We start from the raw sequence: 22196 nt of genomic DNA on the forward strand, positions 1-22196 counted from the left end.
CGTGTCGGACTCTGTGCGACCCCAGAGACGGCAGCCCACCAGGCTCCCTCGTCCCTGGGATTCTCCAGGCAAGAATACTGGAGTGGGATGCCATTTCCTTCTCCAATGCATGAAAGTGAAAAGTGAAAGTGAAGTCACTCAGTCGTGTCTGACTCTTCGCGACCCCATGGACTGCAGCCTACCAGGCTCCTCCATCCATGGGATTTTCCAGTCAAGACTACTGGAGTGGGTTGTCGTTGCCTTCTCCGATACATAACAACAAATGAACTTATTTCCAAAACAGAAAGACAACCCCAGACACAGAAAACAAACTTATGGTTACCAAAGAGGAAAGGGGGATAGGGGGAGGGATAAATTAAAAGGTTGGGATTAACATATATATATACTACTATGTATGAAATAGATAACCAACAAGGACCTACTGTAAAGCACAGGGAATTATACTCAATATTATATAATAATCTATAGGGAAAAGAATATACATAGCTAATATTATGCTTAATAGGCAACATTTTCTGTAATATAGACAATATTACTCTAAAATCTATATGAAATGGCAAAGGAATTCAAATAGCTAAAATAATTTATAAAAAGAATAAAGTGGGAGGAACTGGCCTACCCAATTTCAAGATGCATTGTATAACTTCAGTAATCAGGACTGCATGGTACTAGAGGATGTATGGACACATAAAACAATGCAACAGATTAGGAAAATCCAGAAATTGACCCACTCAAATACATTGAATTGAATTTTCACAAAGGTGCAAAAATAATACTGGAGAAAGTATAGCCTTTTAAACAAATGGTGCAGAAGCAAACGGACATTACCAGGGAAGGGGGTTAAGCTTCTAACTAAACACCATGTGTGTGTGTTCAGTCCCTTCAGTCACATCCAACTCTGCAATGCTATGGACGATAGCCCACCAGGCTCCTCTGTTCATGAGATTCTGTACACAAGTTTCTACAATTTTACTTGTAATAAGTGAAAACTTGAAGCAACCAAGATGTTCTCCAATGAATGAACATTTAAACAAACTGGTACATCCATACCACAGCAGCAAAAAGGTACAAACTACTGATACAACAACTTAGAAAGATCTCCAGAAAATTATGCTAAATTTAAAAAAGCCATTCTCAAAAGTTTGTATGCCTATACCTCCATTTACATAAAATTCTTGAAATGACAAGATTCTAAAAATGGAAAACAGATTAATAGTTGCTAGGGGTTAAAAACTAGTGGGGACTGGAATGAAGTGGGTATGGCTACAAGAGTAACAGGAAGGACCTTGGAGATCATGGAAACGCTGTCGTGACTATATCTGTCAATCTTGGTTGTGATACTATACTACAGTTTTGCAAACTGTTACTGTAAGGGGAAGTGGTAAAAGAGGCACAGTATCTCCATGTGCTGTTTTTCATGACTATATATGAATCTACAATTACCTCAAAATAAAATTTTAAATTCAGTTTTTAAAAATAGAACAACAGCAAAAATACTTCAGCTGGCACTAGAGGTAAAAAACCCACCTGCCAATGCAGGAAACAAGAGACTCTGGTTCAATCCCTGGGTCCGGAAGATCTCCTGGAGAAGGAAATGGCAACCCACTCCAGTATTCTTGCCTCCAGAGGAGCCTGGCGGGCTGGCGGGCTACCGTCCATGGGGTCATAAAAGAGTAGGACACAACTGTTCTTCCAGGTATCCGGCTAGTCTGGATCATCTGTTTAGCTCAAACTGCTTACTCTATCTCCTCTCTCTCAACAGATACCACCATCAACAAATATTTATTAGGCATTTGCTGTGTGACAAGAACTTCATGAACTACCTTTACTTGCTAAGAACTTTACTCATTTAATCCTCATAACAGATAACTTCGAATTCTATTTTTCATATTAAGTAGCAACCTCAGACACCACTCTCTCTACTTCATCCACATGCCTCCTCGACCTTTTTTTCTTCCATTGAAAATAAAAAGAAGGGTCCACTCCCCAAACTAAGGGCAAACTTTTCACCTAAGCACTGTACGCTTCCCTCTCAGGATCCTGACTCCATCCAATATCCTTGTTCTTGCATTTTGAACCCCTGCCTTTCAACTACTACTCTGTCTGAATTTAGATATGTTCACGAATACTCCCATCAATTAAAAAATAAAAAGCTTCCCGCAACCTAACTAAACATCAACCATTCTCACTCTTCTTGCAGCCATTTTCCTTTAAAACTGTTCCTATGTATTCTTCCTATTTCCTTAACTTTAGTCCTGCTCCTACCCCATGAAAGCTTAGTTTCTTTCCAGCAGTTGACACCACTTCCCATTCCTTAATCTAAATCCTCTCTTGTTTGGGCTTCTCTGACATCACCACCCTGTGAGAGCTGAAGTAAGTGACACAGTTGACCTAAAAAGAGGGAAACAAAGTAGGACAAGAGACTGGCAAAGAAAGAAAAGGTGAGGGGAGGTTGCTACTTTTTGAGCGGGGGCTTGGGACACAGGACGCAGAAAGGGCCACCGTGAGCGCTAAAACAAAGTGAGAGAGATTTTCACTATCAGCTTCATCCTCTTTCTCCCCTCCTCCTTTAAGGGCCTGACGGTACTCAAGGGAAAACGACAGGGTAATGACCACTCGAGAGACGGCTGGGGCCGGCCCCTAGGCTGCGAGAAGGGCGGGCACTCCTTGTGGCGCGCACTCCACCGAGTTGGCGGCGGCGGCGGCGCTCGGGTGTCGGCGGAACCCATGCGCGAGGCCGCTGTTGCAGCTCGGCGCGGGGCCGCTGGGGGGCGGACGCGTGTGCGCGTGCGTGGCGGCCCTTCCGGCCCGGGCAGAGGCAGGAGCAGCGTCTGGAAGTGCAGGAATGTGGCGTGTGGATCCCTTGGCGACTCCAGTCGAGTAACCGTGCGGGATACCTTGTAGGCGGGTTGAAGCCTGGCCGCGGACTCCACCCGCCGCTGGCACTAGAAGAGCGGGAACCTCTCGGGCTGGGTGTCCTCTGCTTGGCCCTCAGCCAGCGGCGCTGAAAAAGATAAGGGGAAAGGGGTTGGTGAGGAGATGCAGGTGAAGTAGGTTGCTCTACAGATCCAGTGCCTCTAAACCCTGCGCACACTCTTTTAAAAATGAAGAAATTAAGGCTTAAGGAGCTAGAGAGTCGCCTGCAACAAGTGGATGGATTCGAAAAGCCCAAGCTCCTTCTAGAACAGTATCCAACCAGGCCGCACATTGCAGGTAGGGCGGCTGCTGATCACGCCCTTGTTTTGCGGGCTAGTCCTGTCTACTCGTTCTTATAACGAAAATAAGACAGTTATTTGGATACAAGGATGTCTAGAGAAATTTTCTGAGATTTCACGTTGAGTGGGAGAGGACTTCCTTGACACTGCAGCTGAAAACATCCCACGCACAGGACACACTGTCGTTTTACCGTTTGGTTTTCTGCATACCGCTTAATACTGTTAGACATCTTTTTAATGTGTTTATTAATCTCATTACACAATTAACTCCCTGAAGGCAAAACTGTGCTGGTTTTGTCCACACAATTCCCAGTGTCTAGAGTTCCTTATACTACTTAGGAGCTCAGTAAACATTTGCTAAATTTCCTAGTGCAACGAATTTGCCGGTGCAAGGATTCCTACGCGCTATACTCTGCCCTAGAAATGAATACTAAAGTTGGTAATAGAAAGACTTGAGTTTTAACAAATTCACAATAGGTGCAATATTAAAAATGAGGATGAATTTCAGTTTTAACAAATGATCTGAGAATCAGCAGTGTTGCTTAATAAGGATTGGTGCTGGAAGTAAAAGAACACAGGAAAAACCATTATATTTAATAAACATATTACCAAAGTCATTGAGAGAGTCTTTGGAAGGTTAAGTTGTTGGGAACACCAGCAGGGAGGAATCCCCTTAACTTCGACATAGTTCTGTTTCTAAGCTGCTGAAGAAGGTCAGGGAAAAAACGTGTGTACCCACACTTTGCTCCAACCTATTGTCATAATTCCAATCAAATTGTGTCTGGGGTAAGACCAGTTTTCCCAGTGTAGATAATGATTTTAGTGTCTTCTGGCTGTAGTGGAATCGTGTTCCCCCCCCCCCCCCAAATAATCAGTTGTTTCAAACCCAGTGTGAACATACACATAGTTGTGCTAGTTCTTTGAGATACTATCTCCAAAGACATTAACACCTGCAGCAGTAATCAACAGCAGTCACTCTGAGACATCCCTGTAATTATGTGTTTTGATAAAACCTCTGGATCCTGGGGCATCAGTGATGGCCAGCAACCTTTGGTAGGTTCAGAGATAGGCAGGGAGGTATCAGTGGATATTATTCATGCTTAACCTCCATATATTCCCCACTTTCGTGTATTTAAAAGATCCCTTTCCCATCTCAGCAGCCTCTGTTCTGCTCCTCAATAGTTCTCTTATCAGGTTTCATTAGTAGATATTGTTTCTGCAGATCATAAGTATATGTGTGTGAATATTTGTGTGTAAAGGCTATATTATGGATGTAGGTCTTTTCCTTTCCTATTCTAGCTTAATAACACAGAATATTATGATGACTTGAACTTTCTTCTCCAGTTGAGGATTTGTGTAAAGAAAATTTAATTATATGTTATTATTTTTAAACCTGGAACACGAATTTGGGGGAGAGCTTAATAATGCAAGAGGAAAAATTGTTTCACAGAGGGTCATTTGCATAAATTAGATTTTGGTCATCCACTTACCTACTCACTCGTTAATATATTTTTTGATCTTTCAGCATGTATGCTCTATACAATCCATAATACATATGATGACATTGAAAATAAAGTGATTGCAGATCTAGGATGTGGCTGTGGAGTGCTTAGCATTGGAACTGCAATGCTAGGAGCAGGGTATGTGATCCACTATATTTCTATTTTAGTATGGGGTAGTTTTAATAAGAGTAAATAAAATCAACTGAATTATATTTATGAGACTCTACAGTACATGATGAGAGGAGCAAGAATCCAACACTGAGTACATTTTGAATGGGCAGAACATCAAAACAAACTTAAAAAAAAAAAAGTAACAGCAGCAATTAGAAGCCTATATTTTATATGAACCTGAGTTTCCAACCCCTGACATTTTGGGAAATCATGCTGTTGAAAGGCATTACTCACTGTCACTTGGCCAGTTGGGTTAAAATCGTACATGGTTTTGGTTTTGTTGTTTTGATTTAGGAGCAATAAGTATTTACTTTGTGTTTTATATTTATAGGTTGTGTGTTGGATTTGACATAGATGAAGATGCATTGGAAATATTTAATAGGAATGTAGAAGAGTTTGAGTTAACAAATGTAGACATGGTTCAATGTGATGTATGCTCATTATCTAACAGACTGTCCAAATCATTTGATACAGTAATTATGAATCCTCCCTTTGGGACCAAAAATAATAAAGGTTAGTAATAAGAATCAGCTGTGCTGGTATCTTTGTTAAAAAGCAAGTTTTGAAAACCATTTTCTCATTGGATTGTTGGGTTAATTGACTTTATCACTGTTCATTAATAAGCCAGTCTCTTACCTGTATAATTATGATAATTTCAATCTCAATTTTTCAATCTTTGTTTTCATAAATTTGTGCTAAGTGAACAAATTTATTCACCTATTATTTATTCTTCATCTGATTTCTAGAATGATTTACCTAACTCTTTTCAAGATTTCCTATAAAGTGTTTTATACTTTTAAAACCTCTTTTTAATGCTTCAACATTCAAAGATTTCAGTAACAATGACTTACTGTGGCTATTTATTTTATCTGTTTTGTGGGCAAGGAGGGTAGGAAGTGAGTAACAAGAGGAAAAGATATACATAGTTTTAAAAGCCCTCCCTCCACCTGCCCCCGCCATTCTGATTACTACTTTACCTGTTCTCTTCTGCCCTCTTTGAAAGTTGTTAATTTGGAATATATTAAAATTTTTACTTTAGCCTCATTTAAATGAGACAGTATAATTCTGATTTTATTCCATCAACCTTAAAAGATACTTAGACATCTTAGATATTTGTACCCTGTCTTGTTACAGAAAGAATTTGAAACAGCTATTTTGGAGTTTGAAAAAAAAATGTTTCCAAATCCCCAGTATTCCTTTAATCTTCTATTTTGATAACAGTTTTTTCTACTTTTAACAGGGACAGATATGGCATTTCTGAAGACTGCTTTAGAAATGGCAAGAACTGCAGTATATTCTTTACACAAATCCTCAACTAGAGAAGTAAGTTCAAATCATCAAAATATTCCGTGTCATTTACTTTAAAATTCATGACAGTGTTTGAGGGATTTACTATCAGTACTAAATACCAAGGTATCTAATTCTCCTGAAATTTTTAAACATCTGGCACTTGGAAACTAAATTTTCTCCTTAACTAACTAGCATTTATGAGTAGCTTTATTTGTCAAAGATTTGTCCAGGCAGGAATTGTTAACAGGAAAGAGATTATATAATTCAGGAATAGAGGAGTATGGTGTAACTGTGGTTATAGTATCTCCTGGTTTGCTTGGGTAAGTCCTGGTTGATGCCTGTAATCCCAGTGTCTCTGTATGGCCTACTGTACTTGAGAGAGGCAAGGACAGCCTGGTTTTTAACACTGAGCCTGGGAAGGTAAACTAATCTGAGTTCAGAACCCATTTCTCATTTTTTATTGTCAGCACATGACACATGAAGGTGCGTAAGACATATTCTAGAAAACTGGGGATGGGGTGGCACAGTTTTTTAGTGTTAGTTTAACAACGTCATCAAGAACTCAGACTGCAGAGCCAGACTACCTAGGTTCAGATCTGCTGCTTCACAACTGTCTTCTTTTGGTCAAGGTTCATTTTGAGTTCATTCGAGTTCACTTTCATCACTTACCCTGTGCTCACCTATACTCTTATAGCATAAGGAACTAAGAGTACTTTATACTTTGTAGGGTTGATGTGAGGATTAAATGAGTTAATGTTTACAAAGCACTTATAATAGTGTATGGCAGTTGCTATGTTAGCGGTTATTTTTAAGTGATATATGTATTAAGAGATTTAAGATTTTGTAGGAAAATATTTGTATAAATAGTGTACTGGAATTCGGTTGGAGACAAATTATGACTATATGGTAATCTAATAACCTTTAAAATACATAAAATTACATAGCTAAAAATATATATAGGTATACCTGCCCTTTATTGTGTGGGGCTTCCCCTGATGGCTCAGACAGTAAAGAATCCACCTGCAATGCGGGAGACCTGGGTTCGATCCCTGGGTTGGGAAGATCCCCTGGAGGAGGGCCTGGCAACCCACCCCAGTATTCTTGCCTGGAGAATCTCCATGGACAGAGGAGCTTGGTCGGCTACAGTCCATGGGGTCGCACAGTTGAACACGACTGAGCCACTAAGCGCAGCCTAAGATTGCACTGTACGGATAATGCACTTTTGCAGGTTTAAGGTTTGTGACAACCTTGCATCAAGCAAGTCTGTCAGCACCATTTTCCCAACAGCATTTACTCACTGTGTCTCTGCTCATTTTGGTCATCCTTGCAATATTTCAAACTTTTTTATCGTATTTGTTGGGTGTTGGTGCTCTTTGATATTACTGTTATAGTTGTTTTTGGCATTGTTTAGCTGAGCGACTTCACTTTCACTCTTCATTTTCATGCATTGGAGAAGGAAATGGCAACCCACTCCAGTATTCTTGCCTGGAGAATCCCAGGGACAGAGGAGCCTAGTGGGCTGCCATCTGTGGGGTCGCACAATTGGACACGACTGAAGTGACTTAGCAGCAGGAGCAGCAGCAGCAAGAAAGTAGTATTTAATTAAAATATATACTTTTGGGGGACTTCCCTGGTGGTCCAGTGGTTAAGAATCTGTGCTTCCACTTCCGGGGGCATGGTCTGATCCATGGTCAGGTAACTAAGGTCCCACATGCTGTGAGTTCCAGCTGCCAAAAAAGTACTTTTTAAAGACAGAATGATATTGCACACTAAAAGACTACAGTATAGTGGAAACAGAACTTTTATATGCACGGGAAACAAAAATTATTCAGGTTACTTACTCTTGTGATATTCACTTTATTATTTTGGTCTGTTACCAAGCCTGTAATACTTCTGAGGTACGCCTGAATACTGCTAAACAATTCGTAGTGATACCTGTAGGTACGCAGCAGAACGCAGTATAACTTTACTGGTAAATAAATCCCCATTCAGTGAGACCAAACACCAATAATTATTGATATCTAAAAAAGCCTGTATTGAGGAGGTCCCCAGGACCATCCTCAGGTTTGATGATTCACAGGGAAGTCTAACAGGACTGAGCGTATAGTCATACTCATGACTGTGATTTATTACAGCTAAAAGTTACAGAGCAAAATCAGCAAAAAGGGGTGGCTCAGATGGTAAACCGTCTGTCTACAATGCGGGAGACCCAGGTTCGATCCCTGGGTTGGAAAGATCCCCTGGAGAAGGAAATGGCAACCCACTCCAGTACTATTGCCTGGAAAATCCCATGGATGGAGGAGCCTGATAGGCTATAGTCCATGGCGTCACGAAGAGTCACACACGACTGAGCAACTCTGTTGGTTGGTTGGTTGGTGTAGGTCACAGTCCAGGAGAAACCAGGTGCAAATTTCCAGAGTTCCCTCGCAGTGGAGTTATATGGGATGCACTTAATTTTTCCAGCAAAGAATTTTCGTGACAAGGCACGTGAAATGTTAACCAGGGAAGGTCACTGGAGACGTGGTGCCAAGGGTTTTTACTGGGGACTGATCCCATATGCACCCCTTTGCCTGGCACATACCCAAATTCCAGACTCTCAGAAGCAAAACAGGTATTCAGCATAAACAGTTTAAGTACAGTAAGCCACTGTTATTAAGGAATGGGGAGTGAAAACTCTCAAAAATCTAAGTTCCTATACTCCAGCCAAAGGCCAGACTAATATGTAGACCTTCCAAGGATAAGCAGTGAGGCCTGCTGTGGCTTCTTCTGCACAGCCTGGCATAGGTCTTATATTACTCATACATAGTTCATGAAAACGAAGTAAAATATGCCAATAAAGAGCGCAACTAAGCAGCAAAGTCTAATAACTTGAATACGCTGCTACAGTCACATTACCAGGGAATGTCTGTCTTCATTGTTTGGTAGTGCCATGTTCCACCACCAGGAGGCAGCGGTATCAGCATTGTCTAGGCTGGCTTAATAGAGTTTTAAGCAAATATCTCTGGGAGTTGGTGATGGACAGGGAACCCTGGCGTGCTGTAGTCCATCAGGTCGCGAAGAGTTGGACATGACTGAGTGACTGAACTGAACTGAAGCAAATATTTACCTAAATACAGTTTTCTATTTTGGCAATGCACCAGTATTTCCATTAGCAGAGTAACTAAATAGTTTGAGAAATTAATCTGGTGTGTGTTGTGCATATTGTGAAGGAGGTGTGATGATGGACTTTTAATATTAAACAGTCCTTAGATTATGCTATAGATATATTTGCTATAAGCTTTGTGATAATTTTGTTTAAGTATTCTACTGTAACTAGTATCATTATCATTGAAGCTTATTTCAGACAGACCCCTTAACTATAGACCCTTGTCTCTTTTAAGTACTTGGCCCTCTATTCATAATATAGGTTCATTTGATACAACTTTTTGATAGAAAATTTGATAGAAAGCATGTCCTGGAAGACATATAATTTACTGAAAACTTCTACCGGCACCCAAGTATTTGTTCTTTGCAGGCTCAGACAGAACCCGTCAGTGACTCCAATAAGCTAGATGACTCTAAAAGTTGTTGCCTTATCTTCTTTCATTAGGCACTATGAGAACTTAAGTTCTTGGCTCATGGTTAAATACGTGAACCTCAAATTTAGGGAAATTTAAATAGCTAAAACCAGCATTTAGTACTTGTTTTGTGTGCCACCACAGTTCAAAGCACTTTTCACAGTCTACAACAATCTGATGAGAAGCCATTACTATCTTCATTTAACAGATGAGGGACCTGAGGCACAGAAAGCATAATTTTCTCAGGGTTACATAGCTAGCAGAGCTTTAGTTCAAATGCAGGGTGTCTGATTCCAGAAACTATGTCCTTAACCTCTATACCATACTGCCACTGAATTGCCCATGGACACAGATCTCTGCTGGTTTTTGGGAGAGCTGTGTATTTATCTTTATTTTTATGCACATCAAAGTCCATCAAAGGACTTCTGAAGTAACAGCTTTATTACTTGAATTATAGTTTAGTTCAGATTATTAACTAGCTTGGCTTCTTACTAAAATATTATCCATCCAGTTGAAAAAAATTTTTAAGGTCTAAATTCCAATGAAATTTTAAAAGCTTGAAAACTTACAATCAACTATGAGTAAGAAGCAATTTTTTGAAAACTGTTTTAAGACCAACTCACATTAACATGTTTATGTTCAGCATATTCAAAAGAAAGCTGCAGAGTGGAAAGTCAAGATAGATATTATTGCAGGTAAGACGATTTTTAAGTTTCTCACAAAACAAATCTCAACCATAATTATCTGTTTGGTAATGGGTTGCAAATGGAGTAAAGGGAGGGTATCAGTGTTTGCTCAAGATTATCCCAATTTATGCATTTTACTGAGAACTTTTATGTGATCTAAGAGCTTGGGCTTAGGAGTTTGTCAGGTCTTTGTTTGAAATCCATTCCTGAAACACACCACCAGACTATGCTTGGATTACTTTTCTATTTCAATTTTCTAATTGTTCCTGGAGTCAAGTAACATGAAGCTTTTTCTTTTAATGGGGGGAAGAATATAATCATCCACACTATGTAAATCATGTTTGATACATTTTTATTAGTAAATTGCATAATAATACTCACAGACATCAAAATGGGAAAAGCATATAACTAGAAGCTGACTATAACCCCAATAGTTCTGAGAAGTCTGAAATAAGAATATACAATAAGGGGGAATTTTTTTTTTTTTGGATTGGATTTAACAACATAACTAGAACTGTCACCTTCATAATAATTAGCAATGTGTACAAGTCTGTATTCCTATTCAGTACTGTCAGTCCTTACTTAGTTTAAGATATAACATGCAACATGGAGACCTTAGAACAGTTCCAATAGTAGTATACCAAGGCCAGAGCCTTGCTACTCCAAGTGTGGTTGTCAAGTACGGACCATCAGCCTTGACATCCCTTGGGAGCTTGTCAGACTTGCAGGATTCTGGCTCCACCCAGACATACTGAATTACAATCTGTATTTGAACAGGATTTGATTTGAAGGTGATTTGTTTACACATTAAAATTTGAGAGCTGTGATTTAGAGAGCGCGCTAAGTAGGAAGATAAATAGCTACTTACTACCGTTACTAAAATCCAAACTGGAAATTTTTAAGATAATCATGGTTATTACGAAATTGGTAGCTATAGATTTAGGAAATTACAAATAAGAAGGTACTACTATATCAAGGGTGGTAAATGTTTGGAAGTATAATTTTCATCCTTAGGTGGCTTTTGTTTTATAGAGCTGCGATACGACCTGCCAGCATCATACAAGTTTCATAAAAAAAAATCAGTAAGTCTCTTGATTCTGGTTTATCCACATTCAGTACTGAAAAACTTCACAATAAGTAATTATTTCTAATGTTATCAAGTTGCTTGAGTAAATACAGAAAGCCAGCGTAGAAGATAAATATTTTGCTAAAACAGAATGGGCCTATAATCACAACAGCCAATATGCTGGTTTAACATGAATTCTTTCTCCAATACTTTGGGCACAAAAATAAAAAAAAATAAACTTAGTTTACTTTTATGCAGTATACATTTTATTACTTTGTACTGATACATTCTCATATTACAAAGGCAATTCTTAATGGAAGAATGTTTCTTTTGATATTTGAATAATCCAAAAGAACACAAACAGAAGTGCACATTAAAAAACATTTCGATAACAAAAGACAAGTTCAACAACAACAAAAAAATCTTCCTTTCTTACAGGTAGACATCGAAGTGGATCTAATTCGATTTTCTTTTTAACAGCCTCCAAAGACAAAAGCAGCTTAAAATCTAATTAAAATGAATTAAAAATTTGTTTATTAAACTACTGGTCTCCGGCACCATTTTCTGTTTTCCGTTGTTTTGACAGAGGTTCTTCTTTGTCTGTTTCTTCTCTTGCTCTTTTTACTGTTCCTATACAATAAAAACTTTCGTTACAGGCACTGAAAGCACTACTCTCGAGCATAATTATCAAAAATAATTTTGTTTAAAAAGATTAGCAATAACTTCCCTACACTAATGAGGAAAGGCTTTTCCTTTAGTACAGACCTGCTCTCTAAATTTAGCTTCCAAATATTTTTGTTTTCCACATGTAACACCATAACCAAGGTCAATCACAATCTGAGGATATCACTTAAACAAAACCACACTGCTGTTCTTGCCCAAATAATTTTTCATCAAAGTTCCAAAGAACTTAGAAAAACTTACCAGATGCACCCTTTTCATCACGTTCATCATCACTATCGAATTTAGTTTTCTTGCCCTGAAACTGTACTTTTCCTTTAGCAGACCCAGCCTGGGCAGCTTTATTTCCCTTTCCTTTTCCTTTAAATCTGCGGCCTGTAGAGACATAATTAAGAAACCATCAATCTTTTAAATCTCTTGTCATTGTCTTTTAACACCAATTATAAATTTTTAACCAAGTAAATGAGTTAAATTGTAAAAGAAAACCAGACCTTTTGACTTCCATTTGTTGAGAGATTCTTGTTGATCTTCTATAATTTTTTTCAGTGCTTCTTTTTCCACATCTCCTTCTAGTACTTCCCAAGTGACTTCTTTGTTCCTTAGTTGCAGGTTACCATTATTGGCCTCTTTTGCTTTATCCAGTGCTTCCTTAGCTTTTTCTTTAAATAGAATTATTCCCTACACCAAAGACAGAAAACAAAAGCCAGGGAATTCTACTGAACATCGGACATCAGGAAGGAAGTTATTAAAAAACTTGCAGTCAGTAATTTCCAGTAGTTATTCACAGCACAATCTCAAAAATATCAGTCAGACATCATGTTCTGTTACAACAGTAATAAAACAATTGCTTTCTTCTTTAACGTCATCTTAAGATAAAAGTTTCTATGGGTTTTTTAATTGATTGGTAGAAAGCATGTGAATATCTCCAAACCTCTTTGGCTCCTCTGACAAAGTGTATCCATTTTATTTCACCATGATTTGAGAAAAGGGTGTGCAAATCTTCTCTACACGTCTGATCATCTAAGTCTCCTGAAAATTTCAGCAAGCAGCCAATCTTTTCTTCTAGAGATTTCTGTAAAAATATACAAGGCAATATAAAGTTTCTTAAAAGCAACCACAAACCAGAAATGGCATGTATCATTCTCTACATATATAAGGAATAACTAGAAGCTAAAATGCTGTTTTGAAGTTAAGTAGTTGGTGTGTTTTCCTTTATCATCTTTTGTTCTGCATGGCTTCTGATTTTAACTTATTTTAACTTCTCCAGCAAGTAATCACTAGTTATTATGTAAATCTTATTGCTCGGGATAAGTCGTAATTTTAGGCAATATTTGGCTAGTACTTCAGTGCATTGACAACTGCAGACCTGCTTACATATTTTCATTAAAAAGTCCCCAGAGCTTTTTATTCTAACTTTGAATTACAGATTTCTTAAGAGACTAGTAATATATACTTACCATTTCAGCATTTTCTGCTTGCTTTTGTTTTTCTTCTTGCTCTCTACAAATAAAAATATCATTAGAACATTTCCATCTACTTTATGCATAAGAAAATTAAACCCTGCTAAAGTTAACCTTAATCATGATTACTAATCATGTTACTACTTAGTAACAAAAGCCAGTCCTTGGGTTTTCTGACTGTCTGATGCTAGAATGCAACAGAATGTGGCCCTAGGTTTATCAGGGCAGCTTAGGACCTCAGCAGTTCATTAGCAGAAGAAAGGTCTATTGCTACTCATATTTCAGAGCTCATCATCAGCTTCACATCCCAGAACCAATAACTTTACCTTTGTCAAAGCTTTAAGGAACTAAAATGTGATTAGCTCAACATACTTACTGTTTAGCTCGTAATTTAGCTTCTATTTTATTTTGCTTTCTTTCTTCACTTTTTTTGGTGAAGTAATCTTCCCTAAGGACACAAAATGTAAAGGCTAAGTTCATGAGAACTTTCGAAGACTGACAGTTACATTGAATGATTTAAGATATCACATAAGAATAAATGTTACATTTTCTATCAAGATAATTACCTATAAATTCAAAATACACTAAGGAAGTTACTCTTATTTTTAAAATAACAGCCTGACTAACAAATAATTCACCTGCCATAAAATTCACCCTTTTAAAGTACATAATTCAATGACTTTCAGTATAACACTGAGAGCATGATTTATCACTATGCATTTCTAGGTCTGTCAGGTTTATTCTAAGTACTTAGTATTTAGAAGACTGTACAATCCAAAGGAGATTATGGGCCTGCAATTCACTTATCATGAAAATGTCGAGTCTGTGCTAGTTTTGACACAAAGGGAGATACACAAGAATGTGATTAAAACACAGGCATATAGACTATGAGAAATACAAATAGATAATGACTGTACAGTGATCTATTCTCTAACCACAACAAAAGCTCAGATTTTACCATCAAGCCTAATTATAAGTTTCACATACAAAACAAGTACTGAAACTTAACCTTCTTTATTCATTGCTAGCAGTGAGAAGGTCCTAATAAACCCTTCCTTACAGTCAAAGGACTAATAGTACCACTGAAAGAACTTCAAGTATTTCTCAAAGAATGCCTAAGGATACTAAAAATACTGGTCTTACCCCAGTGTTTCAATTTTAGATAACTAAGTGCCCTCCCCTCAAAAAAGTGAGCAGACTTACTTGAAAAGTATTAGCAGGTCTGTGTCTTTGTACTTCTGGCCAGGGGTCTCAACAAACTTTTTAGCTGACTCAATACTATCAAATACAGCAAATATTGAACCCTTTGAAAAAAGGAAGAAAAAAAAATTTTTTAAGTTACATCCCAAGTAATTTTCAACCAGAAAAAGTAACAACATACAAGTATACCTTAAATGCTTTGTGCAACGTTCTTCTCATCTGAATATTTAGTACTTGACCTTTATCTTCTAACCATTCTTTTATGTCATCAAGAGCTGCATCAGTTGGGAAGCCTTTCTATGAAAAGAAGAAACACACAAATGGCATCTCAAGTAAACAATGTCTCAGAAATTCTGATTTACTGTGTCTTGAAATGAAGCCAGGATATACATATTATCTTTCTATCTCTTAAATGTTTAATAGCTCTAGTTAAAAGCCGTTGTTGACCAGTGCAATAGAAGTGACCCATTTACTGGTATCCACTTCAAAATAATCCAGGTAGGGCAAAGATAAAGCCAAATTAATCATGTTAATAACTGTTGGATAATGGTACATTACATATTCAGTCTACTTTTGTATGTCTAAATTTTTGCAGTATAAAAAAAAATCTACTTAAAAATCAATGTTAAAGAGAATAGCTATCAAGTTTAACTGTTGATAAATAACAGCTGATTATGCACTGGGTGCTTACAGTATGTCAAAGATTTTGCCCTATGTTGTATGGGTTTTGTTTTTTGTTTTTCATTTAATTCTAACATTAGTTCTATAAGGTAAAAAATATCCCCACGTAGGACGGTAAGGATTGGAAAGGTTAAGAACATTGCCCAAGAATATACAGCAAGTGGTGAAGCTATGATTCCTGAGTCCTTATTCTTATCCAATAAGAATCTATGTTATTTCTAAATAACTTTTAAGATACAATTAAAGGCCCACTTACAATATAAACAGATCTGTTTTTTACATCATTTTTATACTCATCAGTCACTTCAGGGAGGGGTTTGCTTGGAGATCTTCTAATTTTAGTTTTATCTTCACTTATTTCCATGAGTTCTGCCTTTGATTTGCTCAGGGCCTCTACTATTACATTAAAGTCTGTCGTCAAACGGTTTAACCTGAAAGAATACATATAAAAGCACTGTAAGATTTAGGAAAAGCCCTTGCTGTTAACAGAAAATCTAATAACTTAAAAATGTTTTTACCTATTAAACTTTATCATTATCTCCAAAGGTACCCAGCCTTCATCCAGTTTGATCTGTTCCTTTAAAAATTTGTCCCGTGGCAAATTGAAGTCTCCAAAATAATACTGCAAGATAATTACAATATACTGCAGAGCACTGTAGAATCCGACTCTAATCGTGGAGTTTTAAAAATTACCATTACATCACCAAGTTCTAGTTTTTAAAAGTAGCAATATGTGTCAAAAGTTAACTGGCAATACACATTTTCCCTTAAATACACTTTAATAAAATACTTATAATACAAATTAAAACTAAAAATGACTATTGAAACAATGTAATTAGCAGATATGATAATAGAAAGCCTTAAAACAAATTGAAGGATTTAATAAATGAAAAGCCTCATTTCAGTGTGGAAAGAAGAGATTGTTATAAAAACTGGAATAAACTTGTTAATCACTCATTTTAATTTTTGAAAAATAAGAAAAATCTAAAAGTATATTAAATTTCCTGTTATTTTAAATTTCCTATGTTACAACTTTACTAATTTCTTTACAATTGTGAAGAAAATTACAAATTATTCTGTGTTCAATATTTACAGGATACAAAAAATTTATCAAAACTTATAATTGAAAGCAATGAAAAACATTTTCACCTAACAAGTTTGCCAAAAATTCTAAAAACAAGAATACCTAGTATTGGCTTGAACACAGAGAAATGGTCATGCAGGTGGAGAGACATTAACCAGCAGTAAATATCAAATATCAAGTTATTAAGAAAAATCGTGCATACCCTTGAGGCAGAAATCAGTAAACATGTTTAGTGTTTATTTATAAAGATACTCATCACATGGGAAATATCCTACATATCAACAGTAAATGGTATAAATTATTGATGATATGAAACTGCTACCCCAAAATGCATCCTATTTTTGGTGAGAGGGAAAGGGAAAAAAATTATGTTATCGTGAGTACTGACCAGTGTGTGAAAGGGTCATCAGTCTTTTAACTTTGACTACCTCAAGAGCATGAGATTTGAGGAGGGGTAGGTTGTGGAAGGGACATTACTGACCTTTTCCACATACATTTTTGTACTATTCCAAATACTGAAATAGAATAATTTATAATTTTTCTTCACAATTATAAAGAAATTAGTAAAAAAAAAAAAAAAAGTTGTAACACAGGAACTTCAAAATAACAGAAGTGCAACTTTTTACAATACCTAAATTTAAAAAAAAGTTTAAGAGAACTTTGAGAACAGACACTTAAAAGTTATGATGATTGAGAAGACCTAATTGAGTAGAAAAACTATCAGGACCTTCAAGAATAAAGTGCTATTTAACAGGGAAGGTATTTCACAAAGAATTTTTAAATTATCCTTCTATGTGCTACATATTATTCAAAAATGTTTAACATTTTATGAACTACTGTACACCTCACAACCTAATTCTATCCTCATTTTATAGACCAGGAAACAAAAGCAGTAAAGAAGTAAAGTTAAGCTGGTCTATAGTGTTACCTATTGAATGGGTTTTAGAAATTGGCCCCACCAATATAAAACTGTACACTACTGTGCACCCACCTTAACACCAAGAACCAAAAACAAACCAGAATGTTCAATAGGTCAATATATCAAAATTAAATGCTCTATCTTTAAGGTCCTAAATCTCCTCTCAAAGAGTGTGTTTTCACATTGTAATACCACAAGAATCATACCTCAATTTGATGACAGATCTTGGCCTCCAGAGCAGCCATTTTTTCATTATCACCATTTTCAGCCATTCTGGCTAGCTGCAAAAATTTCCAAATTGGCATAAAAGTTATTTACCTTTTACAGAGAACTCAAGACTTTTAAAAGAATGTTTTAATTATCAATATCCCACTATTTTCCTAAATAAAAAACAATTTTACAGGTTCAATTTCTCTACTCAATTTTCTAATTTCAACAAAAGAAAAATTTTGAAATAAGTGATGAAAAACTATCAACGATCCTCACTTCTTTCAGTCAATCATTGTTCTATCCTCTATAACAAAGTGAGTGGGTCATCTTCATTTAGCTGATCCAGAAAGCTCTGAGGGAAAAAACTCCATGCATTTAAGCATGTCAGTTGTCAATATCATGGATCTGTCTTGTTTGGTGTGACTGAATTTCTTAAAAATCAGCCACAGTTGATTTACTAAAAACAAGATTATGTTATCAAAACTTTTGGGTGAAACAAAATTTTAAAAATGTTACACAGCGTTGAACAAATTAATGCTAATATTAAGGAATATATGAAAATGCTCATTTGAGAAGCTGAGAACACTAAAACAACATTAAACTGGAGTATGCCTACTATTTGGGCTTCTCAGGCGGCACCAGTGGTAAAGAACCCGCCTACCAGTGCAGAAGACAGCCCGGGAGAGCATGGCAACCCACTCCAGTATTCTTGCCTAGAGAATCCCATGGACAGAGCCGCTTTCTGGGCTGCTGACCATAGGGTCACAGGGTCGGACATGACTGAAGCTGGCTGAGCACGCACATACACATGCCTACTAACATGGTTAACCTTACAGCCACATTCCTGTTTCACATCACTCACAATAACACTGCAAGAAAATCGTGTAAGTCTGTGAAGTTGGTTTGCTAGGACTAACAGTCTCCTGACTTCAAATTATTTGCTTCTAGTACTCCATTAAGCCATCAAAACACACTGTATAAAAGTATATTTAGAATAATTCATCAAGGCTATCTGCCATTAGTTAACTCTAGTGATACACATGTTGGAGGCAACCCTTTATAACTTGTAATTACCATGCAATAACATGGATGCACACTGGAAGTTCTCCTATGGTGCAACACCTTACTAACAAAATTTGGTCAATCTTACGCAATGGGTTTTCCACCACGATTCCTAAGTTATTACCGTGATATGTTGTTGTTTAGTCGCTTAGTCGTGTCCGACTCTTTTGCGATCCCATGGACTGCAGCCTACCAGGCTCCTCTGTCCACGGAAATTCCCAGGCAAGAATACTGGAGTGGGTTTCTATTTCCTTGTCCAGGGGATCTTCCAGACTCAGGGATCGAACCAGCGTCTCCTGCACTGGCAGGCGAGTTTTTTACCACTGAGACACGAGGGAAGCCCTACTGTACTCCAGAGCCTTCTATAAAGAAAAGGGTGACATGAAAGAACTATTTAGTCCCTGCAACACTTCTTTGGCCTACTCAAAACTGGAACTTCATCTCATGAGATACACTCTTAGAATGTACAACTGAAACATTACCCAAGTTTTTCAGTTTCGCTCAGAAGCCCTGATGTGAGTGAATAATGACCGTTAAAATCCAAGAGAGTGACGCCATGAGAACATCTGTGGCCCCGATTCCCTGACCCCAGTCTGCCTCGTATGATCCAAGAAACCCTTCTGCGTTTAACCCACATCAACCTCCCCGGAATCTTATACAGCCCAACCAAACATTCGCTTTCGGCGACACTGCAAAACGGTGAAGATACGAAACCTTAAAGACGCAGTGGGGATGCAGGCAGCCTGCGTCCAAATAATCCGCCACAGCCCGTCCCAAAGCAACCAATTGGTCGCCTGGGCCCCAGCCACGTGCGAGGAAATCCTCGCTACCGCGAAGAACGCAGAATCGACTCCCCATCTCGCAGCGGCCCGCGCCCCTTAGCCCCCAGCGCAGCTTGCCACCACGGGCTGCGGCCCACGCGGCGCTCGCCCGGAACGCGAGGAAGGCGAAGAGCGGACGCACCCAGCGTGAGGCAGCAATGAAAGGGACGCGCCGTCGCGCAACACGCAAAACAGACCCTTTTGTACTTTCTTCTCTTTAGCCACCTAGAGTTGCTCACCTTTCAGTTCCTGGCCCCACTGAGACGCGCCACAGGGTCACCAAGTAGCGTCTGCACTCCTCTGAGCCACCGGCTTTCCCACCTCACGTAAAGAAGATGGGGGCCGTCCCGGCAACCCTTGCGGTCAAAGTGGGCGGGGCTTCCGGCGCACCCGAGCCGGCTCCGCCCTGTGAGCATGCGCCTCTGCTGCAACCTCCCAAGGTCTGAGAAGTCCTGCGCATTGTTTCGGTGAGATTGAGTTACGATATTCAGCAGCACTTTGGAAGTGTTAGGGTAAATATTTATTTTTAAGTATTTCTGGACAGCATTTGTATTTCCAGACCTTCCGTGGGCTCTCCATTCACATGAAGTGGTTGACTGTACTTTTAAAAAAAATTGTTTTGATTATCCGTAATAGTTAACCCATTTTTTAAAAATGACAAGTAAAACATTTCATTTTTTAAATGAAAAATTCATGGAATCTTAAAGTTGAGGGGAAAAAATATAGTAGAGACTTTAGGAGCTGGAACTCTTGAAATCAGACTGCCAGCGGTCAGCAGCTCTCCAGTTTACAGGCTGTGTGACTTTGGGAAAGTTACTCAACCTCTCTATCCTTCATATATAAAATGGGGCCAGTGATAACTATATTACACTTTATATAGCTGTCGTGAGTATAAAACATGGTACAACGTATACCTTTTGTCGGGAACTGTGCCTGGCGTATAATAATAGGAGCAGCATCAGTTCAGTTCAGTCGCTCAGTCGTGTCCGACTCTTTGCAACCCCATGAATTGCAGCACATCAGGCCTCCCTGTCCATCACCAACTCCCGGAGTTCTCCCAAACTCACGGCCATCGAGTCGGTGATGCCATCCAACCATCTCATCCTCTGTCGTCCCCTTCTCCTCCTGCCCTCAATCCCTCCCAGCATCAAAGTCTTTTCAAATGAGTCAGCTCTTCGCATCAGGTGGCCAAAGGATTGCAGTTTCAGCTTCAACATCAGTCCTTCCAATGAACACCCAGGACTGATCTCCTTTAGGATGGACTGGTTGGATCTCCTTGCAGTCCAAGGGACTCGCAAGAGTCTTCTCCAACACCACAGTTCAAAAGCATCAATTCTTTGGCACTCAGCTTTCTTTATAGTCCAACTCTCACATCCATACATGACCACTGGAAAAACCATAGCCTTGGCTAGATGGACCTTTGTGGACAAAGTAATGTCTCTGCTTTTGAATATGCTGTCTAGGTTGGTCATAACTTTCCTTACAAGGAGTAAGCGTCTTTTAATTTCATGGCTGCAATCACCATCTGCAGTGATTTTGGAGCCCCCCAAAATAAAGTCAGCATATATTAATCTAAAACAAGAAACGTTTTAAGAGACCAAAATGCCATTCATAATAGTGCAGAAACCTACTGCTCTATTAGAGCACCTTTTTTTTGAACCAGCTGCAAAGACTGTGGGATCTTAGTTCCCCCACCAGGGATTGAACTCCGTCCCTCAGTAGTGAAAGTCCAGCACCCTCACCACTGGACTGCCAGGGAATTCCCAAGAGCCCCTTTCTATTAGTATACTTTTTGCACAATAATTTTATTCACTTAAAGGAGTTTTTTCTTGTGGTAAAGCAAATTTTTCCAGCATTTTCTTGAAAATTTAAAACGTCTGGTGAAATAGTCTGTTAAGTGAGTTCAGAGTTTTTTGGCAGTTCCAAAACAGATCAAATGAATTTATCTGAAAAAAAAAATTCGGTTATAGATTCAATCCAGACATTACATCAAGCCAATGAGAAAAAATTGAGTTATGCTGAGGTAATTTAAATTCAAATTAATCATGTTCACTTTTATCCACTCAACAAATATTTATCAAGTCTCTACTTTGTGCCAGACAAAAACAATTCACTTTTTGATCAAGTTAGAATATAAGTATTTAATAGGACAAATCATATGCATGTCAGGGTAGCCCCACTCAGTGGTTCTGAATATTATTTACTCCATGCCTACTAATGTCCTGGTATGGAGTTTGGCAGTGGGAATAAAAAGAAGACCCAGACTCTGCCTAGAGACAGTGACACCTGAACAAATGTCCCTGCTCCTTTATGCCCCCACAATGTCTGGGTAAACTACAGATACAGTCTACTAAGAGAAACCACACTTATTGCAGAAGATATATTTACTGTTCCCATCAGGCCCCTGGTCCTTTACGCTCCCATTCTTCTTCCTTGTCTCTCTCTTATAGGGGCCAAGCTCTATGCAGCTACCACCCTTCAGGGAGAATGGATTCCTGGCTGCACACAAGGAAAGTTGTTTTTTCAGATGAAGAACCAAAAAGACTCTCACATGCTGATATCCATTTCTCTCATACCATAATTGTGTAGGA

The 22196-nt window shown here is 38.3% G+C and overlaps 2 protein-coding genes across 10 annotated transcripts; one reads left to right on the forward strand and one right to left on the reverse strand.

The window, feature by feature from the left end:
* The first annotated feature begins 2787 nt into the window (after nt 1-2787).
* METTL5 (methyltransferase 5, N6-adenosine) lies at nt 2788-12028 on the forward strand. 4 transcript variants are annotated; one of them, XM_004004612.6, is made up of 7 exons: nt 2788-3213; nt 4741-4855; nt 5220-5401; nt 6129-6211; nt 10379-10430; nt 11454-11503; nt 11926-12028. In XM_004004612.6, exons 1-7 carry the CDS (start codon nt 3105-3107, stop codon nt 11962-11964), a joined length of 630 nt encoding a protein of 209 aa, XP_004004661.1. In that variant the 5' UTR covers nt 2788-3104; the 3' UTR covers nt 11965-12028. The 4 variants fall into 4 exon arrangements, with proteins under 4 accessions (XP_004004661.1, XP_027820689.1, XP_011989723.1 ...); XM_027964888.3 differs by having other exon boundaries at nt 11454-12028; XM_012134333.5 differs by lacking the exon at nt 10379-10430.
* SSB (small RNA binding exonuclease protection factor La) lies at nt 10757-19954 on the reverse strand. Of its 6 annotated transcripts, none has more exons than XM_060409778.1 (13): nt 19845-19954; nt 18909-19143; nt 17719-17793; nt 16028-16131; nt 15766-15940; nt 15018-15125; nt 14832-14932; nt 14005-14076; nt 13626-13668; nt 13100-13240; nt 12660-12846; nt 12412-12543; nt 10757-12117 (listed from the first exon to the last, which is right to left on the reverse strand). In XM_060409778.1, exons 3-13 carry the CDS (start codon nt 17782-17784, stop codon nt 12029-12031), a joined length of 1218 nt encoding a protein of 405 aa, XP_060265761.1. In that variant the 5' UTR covers nt 17785-17793; nt 18909-19143; nt 19845-19954; the 3' UTR covers nt 10757-12028. The 6 variants fall into 6 exon arrangements, with proteins under 6 accessions (XP_060265761.1, XP_011989684.1, XP_004004660.1 ...); XM_012134294.3 differs by having other exon boundaries at nt 18909-19146; XM_004004611.4 differs by lacking the exon at nt 18909-19143.
* Nucleotides 19955-22196: the final 2242 nt, after the last annotated feature.

Source organism: Ovis aries, chromosome 2 (genome assembly GCF_016772045.2).
Source record: "Ovis aries strain OAR_USU_Benz2616 breed Rambouillet chromosome 2, ARS-UI_Ramb_v3.0, whole genome shotgun sequence".
NCBI classification, from domain to species: Eukaryota; Metazoa; Chordata; class Mammalia; order Artiodactyla; family Bovidae; genus Ovis; species Ovis aries.

What these genes read in the sequence shown, in the direction of transcription:
- METTL5 (XM_060409780.1), top strand. Translation starts at nt 3,105, where the DNA reads ATGAAGAAATTAAGGCTTAAGGAGCTAGAGAGTCGCCTGCAACAAGTG. An exon ending in AACCAGGCCGCACATTGCAG is followed by an intron (nt 3,214 to 4,740) that starts GTAGGGCGGCTG and finishes TTGATCTTTCAG; the next exon opens with CATGTATGCTCTATACAATC. An exon ending in TGGGACCAAAAATAATAAAG is followed by an intron (nt 5,402 to 6,128) that starts GTTAGTAATAAG and finishes TACTTTTAACAG; the next exon opens with GGACAGATATGGCATTTCTG.
- SSB (XM_004004611.4), bottom strand. Translation starts at nt 17,784, where the DNA reads ATGGCTGAAAATGGTGATAATGAAAAAATGGCTGCTCTGGAGGCCAAG. An exon ending in ATAATGATAAAGTTTAATAG is followed by an intron (nt 15,941 to 16,027) that starts GTAAAAACATTT and finishes GTATTCTTTCAG; the next exon opens with GTTAAACCGTTTGACGACAG. An exon ending in AAGCAGAAAATGCTGAAATG is followed by an intron (nt 13,241 to 13,625) that starts GTAAGTATATAT and finishes ATATTTTTACAG; the next exon opens with AAATCTCTAGAAGAAAAGAT.